This window comes from Heterocephalus glaber, unplaced genomic scaffold (assembly GCF_053883595.1).
Source record: "Heterocephalus glaber isolate CG9 unplaced genomic scaffold, H.glaber_assembly_v1.0 deba00001532, whole genome shotgun sequence".
In the NCBI taxonomy this organism is placed as follows: Eukaryota; Metazoa; Chordata; class Mammalia; order Rodentia; family Bathyergidae; genus Heterocephalus; species Heterocephalus glaber.
Window position 1 is genome coordinate 8,917,428 of NW_028258330.1, and position 21,956 is coordinate 8,939,383.

The following is a 21,956-nucleotide window of genomic DNA, read 5'->3' on the forward strand; positions in this document are numbered from 1 at the left end:
AAAAAGCATTTGATGAAATCCAACATGCATTTATGATAAAAACCCTTCAAAAAATTGGAATAGACAGTCTCTACCTCAATCTGACAAAGGCTATCTATGAAAAACCAACAGCCAATATCATATTAAATGGTCAAAAACTGAAATCCTTCACACTAAAATTAGGAAGAAGACAAGGACGTCCACTATCACCACTCTTGTTCAATATACATTTGGAATCATTTGCCACAGCAATGAGATAAGAGAAAGAAATAAAAGGAATAAAGATAGGAAATGAAGAAGTCAAATTGTCATTATTTCCAGATGACATGATACTGTGTATAGAAGACCTCAAGAACTCCATCAAAAGTCTTCTAGACTTAATATCCAAATTCAGTCAAGTAGCTGGTTACAAGGTCAACACACAAAAATCAATAGCTTTCCTCTACTTAAACAACAGACTCACTGAAAGAGAAATAGGGCAAACAATTCCTTTCACAATAGCACCCATGAAACTGAAATACCTAGGAATCAACCTAATGAAAGAAGCCAAAGACCTCTTCTCTGAAAACTATAGCATTCCGAAAAGAGAGGCTGAAGATGATATCAGAAAATGGAAAGACATCCCTTGCTCCTGGGTAGGAAGGATCCACTTAGTGAAAATGGCCATACTTCCAAAACTGCTATATAGATTCAATGCAATTCCAATTGAGATCCCAGCAGCATACTTCATGAACCTTGAGAAAACAATCCAAAAATTCATTTGAAACAAGAAGAGACCCAGAATAGCAAAAGCAATTCTAGGTAACAGAGACATGGTAAGGGGTATCACAACCCCCAACTTGAAACTATACTACAAAGCTACTGTGATAAAACAGCATGGTACTGGCAAAGAAACAGACCTGAGGGCCAATGGAACAGATTAGAAGATGCAGAAACAACTCCAGACATACTCAGCCACCTCATCATTGATAAAGGAGCCAAATAACCTCACTGGAGGAAAGATAGCCTCTTTAATAAATGGTGAAAAATTGGGTTTCAACTTGCCAAAGACTAAAACTAAACCTATATCTCTCACCATGCACTAAACTAAAATCGAAATGGATTAAAGATCTAAATATTAAAATAGAAATGCTGAATCAACTGGAAGAGGTTAGGTAGAACTCTTGAAGACATTGCTGTAGGAAAAGATTTTATGAAAAAAACCTCAGTTGCCTGTGAACTAGCACAAACAATCAACAAGTGGGATCTCTTCTTATTAAAAACTTCTGCACAGCAAAAGAAACCACCAGCAGTGTGAAGAGACAACCCTCAATATGGGAAAAAATCTTCACCTGCTGTCCCTCAGACAAAGGTCTACCATCTCAAATCTATAAAGAACTTAAAAAAATCAGACCTCCCAAATTTAAAGACCCAATCTGAAAATGGGCATCTAAAATGAACAGACATTTCTCAGACAAAGAAGGAGAAATAGCAAATAAATACATGAAAAAATGTTCAACATCACTGGTCATTTTGAGAGATGCAAATGAAAATAAAGCTGAGATTCCACCTCACTCCAGAAAGAATGGCTGCTATCATGAAATCAGCCAATAACAAATGCTGGCGGGGCCATGGGGAAAGAGGAACCCTGCTCCATTGCTGGTGGGAGTGTAGACTGGTGCAAGCACTGTGGAAATCAGTATGGAGATACCTCAAAGAACTAGGACTAGAAGTCCCATCTGACCTAGCTCTTCCCCTGCTGGGTATCTTCCCCAAAGAATTAAAAGAATCATACCACAGTGATATATATGCACCCATGTTCATAGCAGTGCAGTTTGTAATAGCTAAAACTTGGAAACAGCCCAAATGCCTATCAACTGGAGACTGGATAAAGAAAATGTGGTTTGTTTATAAAATGGAGTACTACTCAGCCATAAAAAATGAGAAATTAGAGACATTTATAGCTAATGGTTCTACATTGAGGTGATATTCTTTAGTGAAATAAATAGGACACACGTGTAAATACTGAATGGTTTCTCTGGTGTGAGAAACTGAAAGTGTAAGTAAGCACTAAAAGATATAATATTTAATGTGAAATAGGAAGAAAAGGGGCAAAGGGGAAGGGGAATTGGGAGGGCTAGGGGAAAGGAAAGAAGGGAATGGAATTAATATGAAAAAATGAAAAAATGGAAACAAAGTCTTTGTAAATAGGGAGGAATGGAGGGGTTGAATGTAGGGCAGGGGAAGGGGGAAAAATAAGAAGCAAGAGAAGTTACGTAAAGGTGCAAATTTCCAATGATGAATGTCATTAAATTGTATACCTAAAATGTACCAATAAAATTTTAAAAAGAACCAAAAAAAGCAAATGTTGTATTTACACACAATGAAGTGTTAGTCTGCCATAAAGATAAACTTGAATTATTTGTAGGAAAATGGATGCACATTGAGATCCTAATGTTAAGTGAAATAAATCAGACACACAATCTTAAATAGTCTATGGTTTCTCTTTTATGAGAGATCCAAATTATAAATAAAGAGCAAAATAAAAGATAGATAATGGGAAGTAGCAAGATAGGTCTTTCTCAAAGTGGAAGGGGATTAAGAGATGGAGGGAGAGGGAGCAGAGCAGGAAAAAGACCATGAAAAAGGAATTAAGATTTGTTATATATATGTATCAACTCCACACAAAGAATATAAACATTATGTACTGCAAACATGTATTAATAAAGAAAAATGAATGAAGGAGCTTAACCATAGACAGTTTAAAAGACTTGAATTAAATTGTTCTATGAAACAATTATGTACTATAGTTACTTTCAGCTGGAAGTTAGTTACTAAAAGAGACTGGGGGAGAGGGCTGTGGTTCAGTTAATTTTTTGACTGGATATACAAGTAAATGACAAAACATCCAAATCGAGTCTCCCCTGTTCTCCACTAGGAAACATCTCACATCTCCTCACAAAACCAGAAAATACAAAATTCCTTGGCAGATAAGTTCAATAATCTTAGAATTTTAAAACTGGAATGTTATTGGAATCCATTTCTAAGCCAGTTGTTTTCAATTTGAAATGCATTTTCTTGAGTACAGTATTAAGTAGATTCACAGGTTACACTACAAAACACAGTGCAAAATAACAGCAAAAGGTATTCACCTTTTCAACCTAAACTGTATACTAGAACTCAGCTAAAAAATTTAATTCTTGGGAACCTAAGATCATGAGATATATGAAGACAAGAAGAAAAAAATCAATTAAAAAATTTCTATTTTTCCACCCACTCCCATTTCCTGACTGCTGTACTACTTCAAAGGGAAATTTGAAAAGAATGAACAATCTGTTATTGGCTTTCCCAAATCTTTTGTGCACTTTTCTCTCACTTCTTAAGGGCCCCCTTTTCCAGATGTTCAGATACCTCCATCTTTAAGATACCATTTTATTAGGCATGTGCTATGAGTCAGGCACTGAGCTAATAAATTCAAAGGTATTAAGTATTTGTCTATAATCATGTGGCAAAGCCAAGATGGAGCCTAACCCTTGAAGCCCGTGCTCTTAAACTCCACAACACTACACTGGCTCCTCCATACCAACCTCAGTCCTAACTGCTGTGAGAATCCAGTCCTTTCCTATCACGCCCTGAAAATCTTTAAGCAGAAAATTTTCAGCCTTCCTTTCCCTTAAACCAGGACAGCCATCCCCTTGTTGTAGTTAATCTCCTTTAGAAACACAGAAGAAACGCAATCTGAAGTAACTTGAGTTACTCTCAACCTTTCTGGAGGAAGCATATAGTATTTCACAACTGGCACATATTGTTAAGAATTCACTTTCAACCATTGGAATTTCAGTACCTCTAATATAGATTACATTTTTTCACAATTTCTTGCCTTCTACCTTTTAATACTCAGCTTAAAAGAAAGGGGAAAAAAGAACAATACAGAATTAGCATTCAATAAATTTTTGCTGCCTTTATTTCCCATGTCATGAAACCAAAGACTGAGCAAGCAATATGAAGTCATGTAACAAACGGCAGCCTAGGGAATAAAATCCTCAGAATTCCTAACTCCCAGGTCAGTAAACTTTCTTTTAAATACCTATAGCCCATAAAATAATTTAATCCATGTTTGTTTTGTAACAACAGAAAAGAATCCACCAGGGCCAGGGATTTAGTTCTGTGGTGCCGCACCCTTGCAAGGGCAAGGTCCCAAGTTCAATCCCTGGTACCAAAAAAAAAAAAGAATCCACCCTTTCTTAAGAGATTATTTGTTACTTCTACCTCCATTTTTCCCAAACATCAGCAGCTGCATCTCAGTTTAACTTGTAGTAGTTGAAGATTTTAAGAAACTGGGTTTTCAATAGACATTCAAATTCTACAACTCCTAGATTACTGGGTGTCTCCTCCAGAAGCCTGCAAAAGTGCAATCATAGAACAATAGGGGTCAGTATATCTTCAAGGATTCACCTCTACTTTAATATCACCCATTCTTAGAGGGGAAGTCAGACCAAATAGCTATATAATATAAATAAACTAAATGAAACTAATGAAGAGAATGTAATCAAATACTCCTGCTGAAAGACAATTAGTTTGTCTCCTTCAGAAATGAGCATTTAGAGAAATTTGAAAAAGAAGAAAAATCATGAACCTCTAAGAATATGGAAAATAAAGATGTTAAAGGAAATTGACCTCCAGATAAATATGAAAGCAAAATTCTTCCCAGTAACATTAAAGCAAAATGAATTTATTCAATAGAAAACATAGAGGCCCAAAGCAGTTGTTGACCAAATAGCAGAAACCAATCTATGAAACTGTAACTGAAGGTAAAAGTCTATAACTGTGCTAAGAAGGTATAGAAATTTATATCTTCACATCTTGCAATCTTGCCGTGTTTATTCATGTATCTAAATTAAAATAAAATAATTTTAATCCAGGCAAAATCACCCTTGAAAGATTATTTTTAAGATGTTTATATCTAAACCCAAGTTCAGTGCAACAAAAACATATTAGAAAGTAAGATATTCTATTTAATTTTTTAAACTTTCTATCTGGGGGATTTAAAATTTACTAAGTTCTAAAGATGAACAAAAATGAAAGTATATGAAATATACTTTTATTTTGTAAAACACAGAATAATGACATTCTTTAAGAACAGACTGTGCACTTCAACTTTTGTCATTCATATTCCATTTCTCCTAAATAAATCAGTTATTTAAATCTAATTTCTATTTATTTGTTAAGCATTTATACTTGCAGAAATTGGCCTTCATCTTCCACAGTGATAACATGATTGTGATTATAGTCAATAATAAATAGATTTTGGCTAACTTCTCTCCAATACAGACGTCTTAGAAATTAAAAAAAAAAATGCTTTTCTATCGTAATCTTATAAATATCCTTCTGATTTGCTTGTACTTTTTCTAAGTATGCTACCACTATCCTGTAATAGTAAACTATAAAATGTTGAGATTCCAAAGAGCTGCCTACAAACCAAATGGCACCCTTGCCTTGACAGGCTGAGCCCTTCATTTGGGCTTCTCTCACCCCCTCTAGCGTTTGCGAAGCTCATCTGCCTGATTATCCAGTTACCTCACTGAACAAGAGCTGGGCTAAGTCCTGCCCATCTATGACATCACCCCCGTCTTCCACCACTGCGAGATGAAGCTTTAAACTTCAGACTTGGAGGTGGGCTGCCCGCAGTAAATGGAACGCTCTCCCTCGCTCTCTCCTCAGCACCGGAGTGATCTGAAGCCGGACAAGCTCAGGCTGCAGCTGCTGTTGGCTTTGTGTGGACTAGACGCAGCGTTTGGGAGACGGGGGAGGGTTATTACTCCAATCCACAGTCAATGGAATTATAGCTATCGCAGCAGTGTATATAGGATTGTTTTTCTCGTCTTCCTGGTAAGTGTTTTCCATGATTTTTCTTATGATTGTCCCAGAAAGTTTGCTTGGTTTTATTCTTTAGAAAGAAATGACTTGGTGTCATGAGGAATCAAATAGGGACGCCTGCTCTGTCACCAGTATGAGCAATGTATGTGCGTGCAAGCCAGCAGGGAAATTTTTGACGAGATAGCCAAATGCAAGAAGTTTCTTAAGACCTTCTTTCATTTTTGAAAAATGATAATTAGCTATTTTTTATCTCAAGTAATTCCTATATGAAAAAAAAGCCTTACTGAAAACAACAAAATGGAAAGTTAAATGTTAAATATTAGAGAATACAAGGCAGATTTTTCACAGATAGGAAAATGAAAGGTCTTGCTAATTTGGTGTGTACAGTATGTGTGGCATGATCACCAATTGCTGTTTTACAACTGTGAAAGAAAATCAATAATCTCTCGGCCCACGAGTATGCAGTACATGAAAAGCATACATCTCGCTCACAGCTGAGCTACTCTTGGAGACTTATGTGCCTCTGTAAAGGATTAATAGCTACACCTAGATCTTAAAGCTTGCACTGCTGTCCTGCCAGAGCTCCTTCAAGCATTTCAGGGTTAGGAATCTAAACTAGTAATTTCAACTCGGAAGAGGAGGGGGAAACTCTTTTCCAAACCATATTCCCCCTTCAATAGAATGCCAAAATCCATTGCTCAGACAAGTGCAGTATGTGACCAGCATAGTAACTGGGTAAGTCTACTCAGAAAAACTAACAAAGCTCACCCTGGAAGCTATGCTTGATGTATGCAATGAGTTCAGGGTGGAAAGGGAAAAAAACAAACACTAAAGCCCTCATCAAAGTGCAATATTCAGAGTATCCATTCGCTTGTAACTCAGAATGGAAAAATCTTATATTGGAACAAATGCATTTGTATTACAAAGCTTTCAAAAAGTAGTTAAATGTGTCTTCTCAAAAATTTTTGGTTTTGTGAATTAGGTCTGAAACAAAATGGTTGCATAGAGGTAAAGAATGCAACAGGCCCATATTTTTTCAAGGGAGGGGGTGTTAGTTTCTATTTATTTAGAATTAAGAAGAAAGAAATCTTGATTTTTTTAAAAGTTAAAGAACCAAATTTTATTGGTTTTCATAATTATTTTAATTTTTCTCAATAAATCTATCTGCTTTAAAATGCATACGTATGTTATTTTATTTTATTAGCATAAAAAAATGAATAAAGCCACTGGAAAGGTGCTTCAGCTGTAGCAATGCTTTTAATTTAGCCCATACTACATAAGAATATCCTGACTGGTATAAACATGAAGAATGAATTTGTCTGTTACCAGGTAGAGTCACTTACACCTGACTCAAAGTGACAAATGACTGATACTCATCTCTTTGGAAATGAGTAAAGAAACTAATCTCTTAAAAGTACCATAAAAATAATGCTATTATTTATACTACAAATATTAATAATAATACCAGGTGTTAATCATGAAAGGACTGATTGTACCATAGTTTCAAATGTACGTGTATATGGATACACACACACACACACCATCCATCCGCTTCTTTGCTTGAAATAAAAAACTGTTACAAAAATGTGTTTGAAGCTACTCAAGTAAAAAAATTAGTTTAATTTTTTACCTAAATAGACCAAAATACAAGTCCAAGGATCAGCAAAGATATTACTGAATGGGTAAACATAATGAATTTATTAATATTGTGTTTCGGTAATACCATCTATCAGTTATAAATTGGGCTTTTCATTTCTCCGTGTACCCTTCCCTTTTAAAATCAATTATGGCTAGGCTCAAAATGCCCAATTAAACACTTCCTAAGCATAATGTTTGTGAAATACATAATTCAGCAGCAAATAAAGTTTTTGCCAAAATGAAAAACAGTAAGAAAACTTGTCATAACCAAATGTGGCAGCAAAATAGAAGTTATGTTTATTTTGCTTTCAAGTGTTAATTAAGGAGCCTCCAATTCTATCAAAACTTTTTCAGAGCTAAATGAACCAGTGTGAAATAAATTTGGTTGAAATCTTGTGGCTGTCAGACTTTGTTAGCAAGCTATTAATTATCTTTAGTTTCTTCTCTAAACTAATATATTGCCCAATCAAATAAAAACTCCAATTATGCTCAGCATCTCCTGCCTAGGGACATAAGACCCTAATGAACATCCAGTCTCTCCCAGTGAAAAATACAAATATCAGCTTTATACATGGAAGTGCAATGCAGAGAGATTTTTCTGTGTTTTTCCTGGCCACATATCCTGGCTTTCTCCTCTTTCTGGATAATTATGAACAGTTTTAAGCCCTACAAAATTCAGTACCAAGGAATTTGTCTTTTCTTAATATTGTACAAGTGTTGTCTTTCTTGTTTTTTAGTTTTGCTATGCCAGTACATACCAAAATTAAATTAAATCTGATTATTTAAAAAGTATTTTGTTTAGAGTTGCTGTTTCATTCAATTCCCAACTTTCCTCCTCTTCTTAAATGTGGGTGGGCTACATAACAAAGAATGTGATAAATGGCAAGATCCAGAGCTAATTTAAAAATTCTGAATAAACCCCTTTATATATTCTCTTATTTGTACCAGTTTATTTAAAATGCATTATAAATAACTTTCACATCAAATGAAGAGCACCAAAAATGAAATGGAGGGAAATGAAATTGAGTAAATTTTTCAAAGGCTGTAATTTCTCCCTTTTCTCCCATTCCCCCTTTTCCCACCCCCCACCTTTTGCCCCAGAGGCCTTCACTGTTCTTCTCAACGGGAGGCTTTGTTGTAATTAAACCAGAGAAAAACTGGCCAGCAGCAGCCAACATCTGACTTGCGGCTTCTGAAAGCAGTGTTCTGCTAGAGTGTACCACCCCCCAGCGGGCAAAAACTCTACAGTAAATCTCTCAACAATATTCATCCTCAAACCAGCATTTTCTCTTTAAAGCATAGAAAGGGATGTTTCTCAGCTTCTTCTAGCATTCCACCATTTCAAAAAATTAACATAAAAAGTCAACAAATGAATTTCCAACAAAGAGATGCTTTAGCGAATATCTTCTGAAAAAGGCTTCTTCCTTTTAAAAACCAAAATAGGCATGTGCATTTCAGAAATCAAATGTTTCAAAATGCAGCTCAAAATCTCTACATTTGGTTAAACATAACTCTAAATGACAGGTTTGAAAGCCAATGTATATTGTAAAAGACAGCAGGTTTCAGGACTTTGTTTTAGTTATTTAACAAGAACTCCAGAAAAAAAAAGAGAGAGATTTTAAGGAAAAAGGAATTAAATAGAATTTAAGCAATTGGCAAAGTTTCATTTGTTTTGCATATATATAATATCTTTCCTACCGCAAAATCAAGTGTCAGGAATGTACAAAAAGCTCTCTCCAGGTATTAGTCTGTTTAAAATAGAGAAGGGAGAAATCGCTCTCACTTGATAAAACAATGACAGCTTTTGTTCCTTATTCTTACACTTACTTGTGCAAAAGTTACCGTGGTAACTTTGAAGACAAAACCCGCAGACCACATTTGGTTAAACACCATTTTTAAACTGTGCCACCAGACTGTGGATTGATCAGTTTATGTGTTGTTGATTTTCTTCCACTTCATCTGGTTTAAATCAATAATGGCCTGCTTGGACATGAAAATACAATGTGCTTTGTTACTTTTAGAAAGCTTCACCAAACAGCACAGTTCTTGCCACAGAGTTGGCTCAAATATTTGTGGAATCAGAGTATGGAAATTTAAATACTAGAAATTTAAAGCCAAATTATAGTTACACACATTAGAAGAAAGGTTCGTAATGGCAAAATGTTTGTGGTTTACAAGAGTAAGACACTTTTAATTACAGTTGCTCAAAAGTCAGCATAAACTTAAAGTATGCACCTTACTCAAAGCTCTCTAATAGTTACCTTCAACTCCCTCTAAATTAATATCTCTCATTTTTCTTTATAGATCTCTAATTCATTTAGTCTGGCTTTAATATAAAAGGAAGAGCATATTCAGTATGATGAAAGATAACATCCCAGTTTGCCTTTCTGTTTTAAGGATGCTTGATATAATTTTACAAGCCAAAATAAATGAAGCAGAATTAGATTCATTTATCAAAAACTCACTGAGGAAAAGAACCAGTAGCAAGAAAAGAGAAGAGAAAGTGAAAAAGCCTTTGAAAGTAAAAATCCTCTACGTTCCATAAATAAAACAAAACCTTCTTCAGGCTAGAAAATAGTCTGGATAAGGCCAAGTATAAAAAGGCACACTTGCATCTCTGCCTCTCAGCAAACCCTTCAGACTTCATGACTCTCCAGAGGAAAGTTAGAGGTCCTTCTGCTTGCCTGGCATTAAACAAAAGAATTGGAACTTTCCTGAAATCTGATGATCGTGGAAAATTTAACTACCAGACAGGCTGCTTAGAAAGCATTTTGCTGTCACTATCAACTAACCTGATGCACTCCAGTTTTTCAGTTTAACCATATATGTAGTCTATTTGTAATGCCATTTGTTGTTGCAAAGACTTTGTTATTCATTTTGTTGAACTTTATATCAGCAATGTTAGCCCTTATTAATTACTAATACTATATTGTGATTATATAAATTCTAGTTTACCTAGAAATATTCACAAATTTGAATAAATTTGATTTAGTATGTGTTTTCTTCAATCTCAGGTTTTTACTCAAAATAACAATTAACTTGGATGAAAAGTTTAAACTAGCCTATTTTCCAGATATAATATTTTAGAAATTTCCCAGCATTAAGAAACCATTCACTGAGGCAAATCAATTAAAAGAAACTAAAATCTTACATACTTCATTTACAACTTACCAAAATGAGTAATAATCAAACAAGTCAAACCAAAATCAATTTAAATAAAAGTTAATAAAATAAAGGGCTTAAACCCATAGCACTACCAGCATACAACTTCATCTTTACATAAGCTGTATTCTCAAAAAGAGAAATACTTTCTCATTCTCACCTCCAAAACATTGTATTAGCATAGAAGAAATCATATCAACATGTAGATTGCCTCACGTTCTTGTTTTTATTTAAATAAATAGTTCTACTGAGATTCAACTTCCTAATTTTTATTAGTTGTCCTAAAATACCTCAAAATGATAGCATTTAAAAATGTTTCCTTTAAGTGTATTATGAAAACAAATTGGAGACTTTTCAGACTTGATGATTACATTATAAATGCAAAAAAAATCCTCTACAATTTTTATTTTAAAAAGAAACTGAATAGAAGGGTACCTATTAAAACTTTCACTAATGAGGCCATTATGTTTTTCTTCTTTTTGGTACAATTTTAAGTGTTAAATACTTTAGTAATGAATCCCTAAAAATAATTTTTAAACATTCCGTTAAGCAACCAGAACTCTATTTATGTTTTCCCCCTCAAGATCTCCCATTAACAATATTTTTCTAAATGATCAATTGCTTTTTGTTCAGAAGTAATGGCCTCTTTCAAGCCTATGCAGACAGGCAAGCTCTGAAGTCAGTGTTGTGCAAACCTGGCCACAGTGTCCAGGCCAGTGAGGGTTGTTTATTTTTTCATCATGCATATTTAACTACAATGTCTCTATGTGTATGAATATGTAGGTCCAGAAAGGCAGAAACATGAGGCTAGATTGCTTATTTTTGATGGAGAAATCCTTATAGCCTTTAATATAGCAAAAACAAACCAAAACAACTGTTTTAACACTATAATTTCAAATATCAAAGGGAAGGAAAAAAATATAAATTGCAGTCAAACATGAATTGGACTGTTTTGAGCTGAAAGAAGGAATAGAGGAAAGCAAGAGGAGCTGTAAGCAGAATCTTCATTCCTAAAGGAGTATTCTTCTCTCCTAAGAAATCTGTTTTACATTTTTGCCTTTTGTTTTAATGTAATTTGGGGAGAAGAGAATGACGTTTTCCAAGAACTTAATGAGATTTAAGGTTTTCTGTTAATCTCACATTATTGCCACTATTGTATAAATGGCAAATGTGAGTCTGCATATCAAACAGTAGAAGGAGTTTCACGACTATAGAATAGGTAAAATAAACAAATTAATCTTTCCTTTCACACCTATTTAAGTTTTTTTTTATTTCTTTGGGTTAAAAAAATTGAGAAGATCAATACACATTCTTTAGCCTGATTTGACAAAATGTGTGTAGTTACAAGATTTTTTTTAAAAGGGAACTTATATCTCTGGTTGTCATTATAATCATCACCTTGGACTGACACAGTGTGGTCTGCCCTGGCTCTGAGCAATCAATGATTTTTACATCTCCATTCAGCACATTTATAATCTTAACATTAAAGTGTGTCTTACAGTACCAGTGCTCCTGGACCACAAGAAATGTTTGACTACTATTACTTTTAAACAGGCGCTCGCTTACTACTTTTATAAATAGCTTTTAATCAGTATCTAAAACTATTTAAGTAAATTAATTGTTTTCTAAGCTAAAATTAATTAAATTACTTTATGTGTTGGATAATTTTCATATTTAGAAAACAGTAACAGCAAAACATTTTTAAAGTAACTTTGTGATTATAATTTCAACAGCTTGGCATTCTATTTTCATACTCAGCAATCATTTACATGAAAATATACTTCTGAAATTCAATAATAATGAGTTAAACAACATAGCATTTCAGCTTTCCTCTGTGGACACTTTGCAATATTCACTTGAGACTGTTTTTTCTACTGGTTACCTGCTAGTTTTGTTTCAAGTTGTGTAAATATAATAAATTATATGCATTTGTAATTATTTTCAAGTTTCCTTCTGCTAATATAGTCTGTGATAGCATTAGTATCTACTGGCAAACTAAAAGAAATAGAATTTTCAAAGAGAAACAGGAACATAAATTGTGGCCTTGTTTAACATACACTTTCAGTAGAATATTGAATCCTGGAACACATACTGTCCTTGTTGGATGGGAGGCAAAATCTGGCAGAGGACCAAATTGCTACATTAGTCTTTAATCTCAGGATCAATATTCCCATGATACTCAAATATTCCCTATATGTAGACAAAGCACATAAGTGAGTAACCCTGAATAACTGATGATGATACCACCTGCTCCCACAACCCCTAAATGAGCAAAGTAGTCATCATTACAATCACTAGTATCTTTAGTTAAGAATGGAAAGTACACTTAGTAGAAAATGGCATGCTTGTAGTAGAGCAAAATGCCCAGTAAGGTTTTACTATGCTTTCTACATGGTCATTATAAGGAGAATGAGCAAAATAATATCCTTGCTAGTCCAAGTACAGATTTTTTTCAAGTTAATGGGCTAAAAGAAAATTATAATAATATTTTCCTAAAAACCTAATTGTGACTTAAACTTCTATGTGACGTTTTAGCAAGAACATCTGAGTACCCCTTAAGTTTCAAGATCACCACGTAGCCCTCAGATACACCCCTGAAGAGGAAGGTGATGATGTCTACTATGTGCAATTGGGAAACCCGAGACATGCAGGAAAAACAAAACAAGGAAAAGGGCAAACCAAAAGAAAAGCATTTAAAGCAAAATCTTTCCAACTCTTCAAATTGTAGATTGTGTGATTTGGTAAAACCATGTTCCTAAATGTCTAAAAAGTTACCATGGCATTTCTATCAATAATTTCTGTTATGTATTTATTCACATCTTTGACATGTATTTGTTTTCTTTTACATTTTATTATTTTATGCCCAACATTTGTTAAGTGAACTTTTGAAATCCATCAAAGGGGCTTACTGACTGTTGAATGAGGCTTTACTTCTGTGTTGAACTCAACATAATGATAAGAATGAGTTAACAGAAGAAATTATCTGTTGGATGACAATCTCATCATCAGCTCCTGCTTTATTTAAATAGAAAAATGGGAAGCATAAAAACAATGAGGTCAACCTATTCCTTTCCACTAGCTATTGTGATGAAAGATGCATTGCTTAAAGAAAAAAAAAATCTCTAGGAAGTTTCTCTAATACATTAAAATTCATTATTAATACCTCATTAAAACATTTTACTTTCACAGGACGTGCTCAATCCCAGTGTGTTTTAAGGGAGAAAAATATGAAGGAAATTTAGAATGCTTCCTTTTCTTCCCATGAAGACTATTTGAATTGTTTTCTTTACTTCTTAAAAGAGAACACCTGTTCTTGTATAAAGTGACTGCACCAGAAATTCTAAGAAAGCAGCAAGAAGCAAAAGCTGGAAATAGCTGTTTCACAGCAGGTAATCATACCTCAGGATGTAGCTACTGTACAAAGTTTATACTTGGATAATCCTGGATGGGAATAAAGGTAGGGGGTAACTGCCTGACAAACCTATTACTATACAGGCCTTAGCATCATGAATGGCTTTCTTCACGAGGATCTGAAGTTACTATCTCTGACCACATTGTACAGAAGAGCCAGTAAGAATCTCAAAGAGGGCAATTTCCACTAAGGGAATTAAGCTACACAAAAGGAACCTTCACACAGAAACTCTATCAGAAAAAGAAAACAAAACAAAACTAAACTAAACATAGGAAGCCATGTGTCCTACATAGTAACAGGAAGCTGAATTGTTTCTGACCCCCACTTTAATGAGCTTGCCCACCATGCTGAACTGCAGCTGGAATGTTCATTGACAACAGCAACCCTGATCTGGAGGTGTGTGCGGCATAGGATTACTTGAATAAACAGTGAAGAACATTTCCAAGGACTAAATGAGAGTTTATAAGTCCCAGCCCCTCACCAGGAAAATAATATATGTGCATTGGACTTTCACCCAAGCAAAATTCACTCACATCGTTCAATAAGGTAGGAAAAAATTAAAGTATTTTATTTTCATGCCTAAAATTACAAAGGTATTTTAGGTATTTTAGGCATACCTAAACTTGCAGAAGAGATTATATAACACAAGAGATCTATATAAATCTGTAATTCTTCAGCCCATGGGGAAAATTGAATCATGTTCTAGGTTAGAATTTGAAGGAAAATAAATGCACTGTGAAAACAGGTTGTAAGATATAAAATAATGAAAAAATGTGGACAGTCATTAAACCATGCAGTATAAAACACAGAACAAAAATGGGGACAGAAGAAACAAATAGCTTAACATGAAATGGAATTTTCCACTTAGATTAGCTGGATCATATTAGCTGTATAATTCTTTCCCTAAAGCAAATAAAAGATTCCTTCCTATTTTCCTGCAAAAATACCTTTTAATCATTTAATATTAATAATAAGAAAAATAAAATTAATAATCACAGAAAATTATTGGTTCTACTGATATCGAGGATCTCAAGATATATGCAACTATTCTTGAATAGTAAAAGCAGAATTTTTTTATTATGTATTTCTATACCTGTATAGTCTTTTACCTAATAAAAATAGATGGAAAAAACTTTTAAGAATTGTAAAATTAGCATCTTAAAATATAATAAATGATATTCCTATGTATCAATTACTATGACTGCTATAAAAAAATAGAAATTTGACTAGCTTGATTAGTAACTAGCTATAAAATTGATATGAAATACAATTAAGATGCTTTAGACTATTTCATAAAACTCTAATATTTAAAATTTGAAAAATCAAATGTATTTAGAATATGATACATTTAATTTATAGACGAAAAATGTTTAAGGTAAAAAGATTATATGATTGTGTTCACTTACCTAGCAAAAAACCCAACTGTGCTCTGCTCAAAAAATTAAAATATTAAAAATGATTATAGGTTTTCAGTTTCCACATGTGTTTTAAAGACTTTTTTCAGCATGCTGGTCTGATTGTTTTCTGTTTTTTCCTGACTCCATTCTAGGGCTCATTAGTAACTGACACTACCTTGTGTAAAGACCTCAACACTGCTGACCATGATCAGCCCAGCCTGGAGCCTCTTCCTCATTGGGACTAAAATTGGGCTGTTCCTGCAAGTGGCACCTCTATCTGTTATGGCTAAATCCTGTCCATCTGTGTGTCGCTGTGATGCTGGTTTCATTTACTGTAATGATCGCTTTCTGACATCCATCCCCACAGGAATACCAGAGGATGCTACAACTCTTTACCTTCAGAACAACCAAATAAATAATGCTGGGATTCCTTCAGATTTGAAAAACTTGCTGAAAGTAGAAAGAATATATCTATACCATAACAGTTTAGATGAGTTTCCTACCAACCTCCCAAAGTATGTAAAAGAGTTACACTTGCAAGAAAATAACATAAGAACTATCACTTATGATTCACTTTCAAAAATTCCATACCTGGAAGAATTACATTTAGATGATAACTCTGTCTCTGCTGTTAGCATTGAAGAAGGAGCATTTCGAGACAGCAACTATCTCCGGCTACTTTTCTTGTCCCGTAATCACCTTAGCACAATTCCCTGGGGTCTGCCCAGGACTATAGAAGAACTACGTTTGGATGATAATCGCATATCCACTATTTCATCACCATCTCTTCAAGGCCTCACTAGTCTAAAACGCCTGGTTTTAGATGGAAACCTGTTGAACAACCATGGTTTAGGTGACAAAGTTTTCTTCAGCCTCGTTAACTTAACAGAACTATCACTGGTAAGGAATTCCTTGACTGCTGCACCAGTAAACCTTCCAGGCACAAACCTGAGGAAGCTTTACCTACAAGATAACCACATCAACCGGGTGCCCCCAAATGCTTTTTCTTATCTAAGGCAGCTGTATCGACTTGATATGTCTAATAATAACCTAAGTAATTTACCTCAGGGTATCTTTGATGATTTGGACAATATAACCCAACTGATTCTTCGCAACAATCCCTGGTATTGTGGCTGCAAGATGAAATGGGTACGTGACTGGTTACAATCACTACCTTTGAAGGTCAACGTGCGGGGGCTCATGTGCCAAGCCCCAGAAAAAGTTCGTGGGATGGCTATCAAGGACCTCAATGCAGAACTGTTTGATTGTAAAGACAGTGGGATTGTAAGCACCATTCAGATAACCACTGCAATACCCAATACACAGTATCCTGCTCAAGGACAGTGGCCAGCTCCAGCGACAAAACAACCAGATATTAAGAACCCCAAGCCTAAGGATCAGCGAACTACAGGGAGCCCCTCAAGAAAAACAATTATAATTACTGTGAAGTCTGTCACCTCTGACACAATACATATCTCCTGGAAACTTGCTCTACCTATGACTGCTTTAAGGCTCAGCTGGCTTAAACTGGGCCACAGCCCAGCATTTGGATCTATAACAGAAACAATTGTAACAGGGGAACGCAGTGAATACTTGGTTACAGCCCTGGAGCCTGACTCACCCTACAGAGTATGCATGGTTCCCATGGAAACCAGCAACCTCTATTTCTTTGATGAAACTCCTGTTTGTATTGAGACTGAAACTGCACCTCTTAGAATGTACAACCCTACAACCACCCTCAATCGAGAGCAAGAGAAAGAACCTTACAAAAACCCTAATTTACCTTTGGCTGCCATCATTGGTGGGGCAGTAGCCCTGGTGACCATTGCCCTTCTTGCTTTAGTGTGTTGGTATGTTCATAGGAATGGATCTCTATTCTCCAGGAACTGTGCATACAGCAAAGGGAGGAGAAGAAAGGATGACTATGCAGAAGCTGGCACTAAGAAGGACAACTCTATCCTGGAAATCAGGGAGACTTCTTTTCAGATGTTACCAATAAATAATGAACCCATCTCAAAGGAGGAGTTTGTAATACACACCATATTTCCTCCTAATGGAATGAATCTGTATAAAAACAATCACAGTGAAAGCAGTAGTAACCGAAGCTACAGAGACAGTGGCATTCCAGACTCAGATCACTCACACTCATGATGCTGGAGGACCCACAGTGGACTGTGTTTCGGGTTTTTTAAACCTAAGGGAGGTGATGGTGGGAACCCTGCTCTACTGCAAAACACTGGAAAAGAGACTGAAAAAAAGCAATGTACTGTACATTTGCCATATAATTTATATTTAAGAACTTTTTATTAAAAGTTTCAAATTTCAGGTGACTGCTGCGATTGATGTAGTGGAGATGCCTGAACACAATTCTATATTTTAGTATTTTTTAGTAATTTGTACTGTATTTTCCTTGCAAATATTGAAGTTATAAATCATTTACTTTGTGTTCTACTGAGTAAGATGACTTGTTGACTGTGAAAGTGAATTTTCTTGCTGTGTTGAACAATCAGGACTGCGTTCACATGAGATCCTTGTAGTATAAGCACAGGCCATTTTTCACTTTGGTATTAATAAAATGTAAAAAGAAAAACTGGCTGAATGAGAGATTAAATTTCAAAAAAAAAAGTTATGAAACAATGTTCCAGTTATTAAAATTGTATTATTCCAATTATATTCAATAAATCAAAATATGTGAAGTAATGGGCAATATCAAACTTGCTGCATATCTCCATTTTGCTCTAAGCAAATTAGATATCCTTAAGAAAGTTAAGCATATCTTTTAAACTGAATACATCAACTGGCATAAAGGGAGTGTGAAGACTCTATGTTAAAGACATTGTCAACAAAGCTTTAGGAACAAAAGACTTCACAAAAACAATAATGTTAAGTGTGCTGAGTTGGGGGGAAAGGTGCACCTAGGAAAACATGAGATTTTAGACTTGTATGGTGTAATGAACATAAGTACTAGAATTGCATTTTGGTTTTTGCCTATATCATCCTGAGTTTTGAAAAGTGAATTCTAAACATAAAATTGTGAGTGTTTATGATGTTTTTGTCATAAAGGATATCAAAGAGAAATTTTAAGCATATTGAAAATACAGTGTAACTGTGATTCCCCTCAGCAATCCAGAGAAAGCAGTACTTTAAGTGAAAATTTAAAAGAAAAATAAACACTAGAAGTCAAATTTAGATCTGATTTTACGTGAAATGTTTTAACACTGTACATAAATGTCCAATTTACTTTCACAATAATCAAGAATACTGCCCATTACTGTCACAGTTTTCCAGATATTACATAATGAACCTGTAATGTAACATTTTTTTCTAGCTTCTTACTGAATTGTGAGCTATTACTTGTTTGAAAACCATGTCACTTTTTGTTGCCATGATTTTTTTTCAACAAAAAACCAAAGTGCATTGTACGCCCTTTGGCCAGTCTTGTATGTGCCTTGATCCAACGCTACATGTATTCAGCTTTTAAAATTTGACAAATTTTTCATACTTCCTTAAATATGAAAAATTATGGTCTTATTGCTGAATAAAATTTAAGAAAAAAGTACAGAATAACGTGCTTGCTTTCAGGATTATGTTACTATCACTAAAGTAGCAAACTGCCCAGCACATTAGTCCTGAACACCCCATGTATTTTTCTAGGCATAAAATAAAAATTGACTATGAATAAAATAAATAGCAATACCTTGTGGCTGTGTGTCATTTTACTTGAAAGAGTTCAATGTTTTGTGTATAAATTCATTTCCTCTTTTAAAATTTACTCTATGTGTGGAATGTCAGACATGGTTTCAAGTGGAAAACGCTAATATGCGCTGCTGCCATTGTCCTGAGTGATATTTTGTTAAGGTAATCTTTGAAAACCTAATTTGTTTTTAAATATCTTTTTTGGTACAGTAGACTGACACCAAAGAATTTGACTTCTCAAATATACCACTTTAGTAGGAATATATTTAAAAATAAATGAATTACCCTTCCTGGCTCCATATCCACGCATGTAAAATGGAATTATTAATGCTACCCACTTGCTGTGAGGCTTAAATGAGATATTGTGTGTGAAAACTACAGTATTCTACAAAATGTAAGTTACTGCTATTCAAGAAAATTTCACCATGCCTTCTCAGAGGTTTGCTAGACACTGCTGCTTCTACTATTGTCTGACACCAAGAGATCTCCAATGGACCATGAAATCTTATTCATTATTCATTTGCCATCTTTAAAATGTTTCCCAACAGTTTCTCTTTCACTTCCTATTATAGACGATGGATATTTTCTAGGAATAATTTAACAAAGTCAAATGTGATTAACATTAAATATGGAGAACATTTTTTAAAGAAAGATTGATTTTGCTTCTAGAGATTTTGAATAAAGGAGCTATACTGCTGTCAAAGAAAGGGCTTAGTTGTTTCCTAAAGTCTCTATAAATCTGGAGTATAAAAAATGCAAAAATCAAGAGATTATACTGACTTTTCCAATTAGGATAACTTGCATGAGCAAAGAAAAAATTATGTATGCTTTTATATTTGGCTTTTGATTATGTCACCAGTAGTAAATCAGAAACATGTTTTAAACCAGCAAAAACATGAGCACCAAGAGGTTAAAAATATTGTTTTACATAGGCTTGCTATAAAATATAAATGCTTAAGCAAGTAAACTAGCTAGATAGGTACAGACATAGATATTTAACAGAGATAGAGACAAAGACAAAAACAATAGGATATCAAGACACAAGTCTCCACTTTAAAGGGCACTTAATTATATACATAAGTCTATGTATCTCAAACAAAATGTTCAGAATTTTTACTGATTAAACTACACTGCAAATCAGATACAGTTATTGGGAGAAAATATCCAATCGTGAGTGTGAAGAATATAGATTTAAAAGATTAAAAGAAAACTGGGGAAAAAATAGAGTGAAAATGATTCCCTTGCTTAATGTTTTACAAAAGCTCAAAAATTGTTTTATGATGCAGTCACTTGTAACTGCATGACATTGCTGCACTTAACACTTGTTTCCTATTAAAAACAACACTCTTCTGTCTTTTTGTAAGGTTGATTTATTAAAAATTTTCCCCTCTGCAAAAGGAATTAGAAAAAATGCTTTACTAACCACAGTTTCTGATTAAAGCACATTTTTATAGCTACATGCCAACTTGACAGTATTCATGAGGAACCCAAGAGACCCACATGCATTAAAGCACCTACAGCGTGGGTGTTAAAGGAGCCAACCCATCACTGAATTCATTTTAATATTAGCTCATCTGCTGCTGAAAACAATAGTGGCATTTGAAATTAAAATTCCTTTCTCCTACTTGGCATGATTAGCAAATCCTAATTTAGCATAGTCCTGGAATTACACCTACTGTACTTTTGTTTGGGAACTTATTAAATTAACAAAAATTAATTCATGTTTATCAACCACTTAAAGAACTTCAAAGAGCTAGGGATAGTGGCTTAGACCTGTAATCTCAGAACTGTGGGAGGTTGAGACAAGTTTCAGCTCTGCCTAGGCAAAGTTACTGACTTTGTGAGACCCTCTCTTGCTATAAAAAATACCAAAAAAGACTAGGGTTGTAGCTCAGTAAGAAAAAAGAAAGCAGTGGCTTTGAGTGGCTTCTGTATCACAAATAACAGAAGCTTTGCCTTCAAGAAGTATGCTGTCTGGAGGTTGTAAAGCATAAACATTATCTAATGCAAGTTTACTGTTATCTGCAATATAGAGGAAGAAGCAATTACACCTATTGAGATGGATCAAGGAAGACCTCATGAATGAGATAAAATCAGCGCTTGGTGTTCAGTGGTAAAGCATAAGAATGAGTATAACATGATAGCATGAAAGAGTATAACATGATAGCACGAAAAGCACATAATTGCCATGGAGAGAAAATGATGAACAAATTCATAAAGATAGAAAATAGGCAATGTTTCTCAATGCTAGCTTTGGTGAGAATCACTTAGGTTTTTTTCATTAAGATAAGCAGGCATCAATACAAATTTACTAAATTGAAATCTCTCAAGTTACAGCTGGAGATATCCAAAAAATGATTCTAATAGGGTTGAGAACTACTAGTGATTTTAGAGGTGATTGGAAAAAGGCCATTAGTATAATTGAAATAGAGGTGTAAAGAAGGTAAGACAAAGTGTATTATTTTCTGTCAGGCTTTGTAGTATGCTGAATTCCAAGCTGTGATGTCTGCACTGATAATCATCAACAGTTTTTGAGCAAGTGTAGAAACAACCAGTGTACTTTAGGAACATTTTGTAAAAATACAGAATGCTGTGAATGAGGATAAAAATTGGGAGCAAATAGACAATTTAGAAGGCTATGTATTATTCTAGGTAAGAAGAAAACAGAAACTTGCCTGAAGGGTGCCTTCCCAGGGCAATGAGGAAGAGGAGGAGGAAGAAATGGAGGAGGGAGAGGAATAAAAGCACGAGTGAAACAAAGAGTAGAATGTTGAAATTGATGAAGATAAATAAAATGTTAGTGAAACAACTAATAA

At 34.5% G+C, this 21,956-nt stretch overlaps 2 protein-coding genes across 14 annotated transcripts in view; one reads left to right on the plus strand and one right to left on the minus strand.

Annotated features, from left to right (window-relative positions):
• The window catches only part of Macrod2 (mono-ADP ribosylhydrolase 2), a 2,157,923-nt gene that overhangs the window by 1,817,143 nt on the left and 318,824 nt on the right, over window positions 1-21,956 (minus strand). The window lies entirely within an intron of this gene.
• Flrt3 (fibronectin leucine rich transmembrane protein 3) lies at window positions 5,594-19,140 on the plus strand. Of its 3 annotated transcripts, none has more exons than XM_013070736.3 (3): window positions 5,622-5,847; window positions 13,825-14,593; window positions 15,597-19,140. In XM_013070736.3, the coding sequence occupies exon 3, from the start codon at window positions 15,649-15,651 to the stop codon at window positions 17,593-17,595; it is 1,947 nt and encodes a 648-aa protein (XP_012926190.1). In that variant the 5' UTR covers window positions 5,622-5,847; window positions 13,825-14,593; window positions 15,597-15,648; the 3' UTR covers window positions 17,596-19,140. The 3 variants fall into 3 exon arrangements, with proteins under 3 accessions (XP_004840895.1, XP_012926190.1, XP_004840893.1); XM_004840836.3 differs by having other exon boundaries at window positions 13,825-14,024; XM_004840838.3 differs by lacking the exon at window positions 13,825-14,593 and having other exon boundaries at window positions 5,594-5,847.

Bases quoted from the DNA above. Each gene is read 5' to 3' on its own strand.
- Flrt3 (XM_004840838.3), top strand. From the start codon at position 15,649: ATGATCAGCCCAGCCTGGAGCCTCTTCCTCATTGGGACTAAAATTGGG.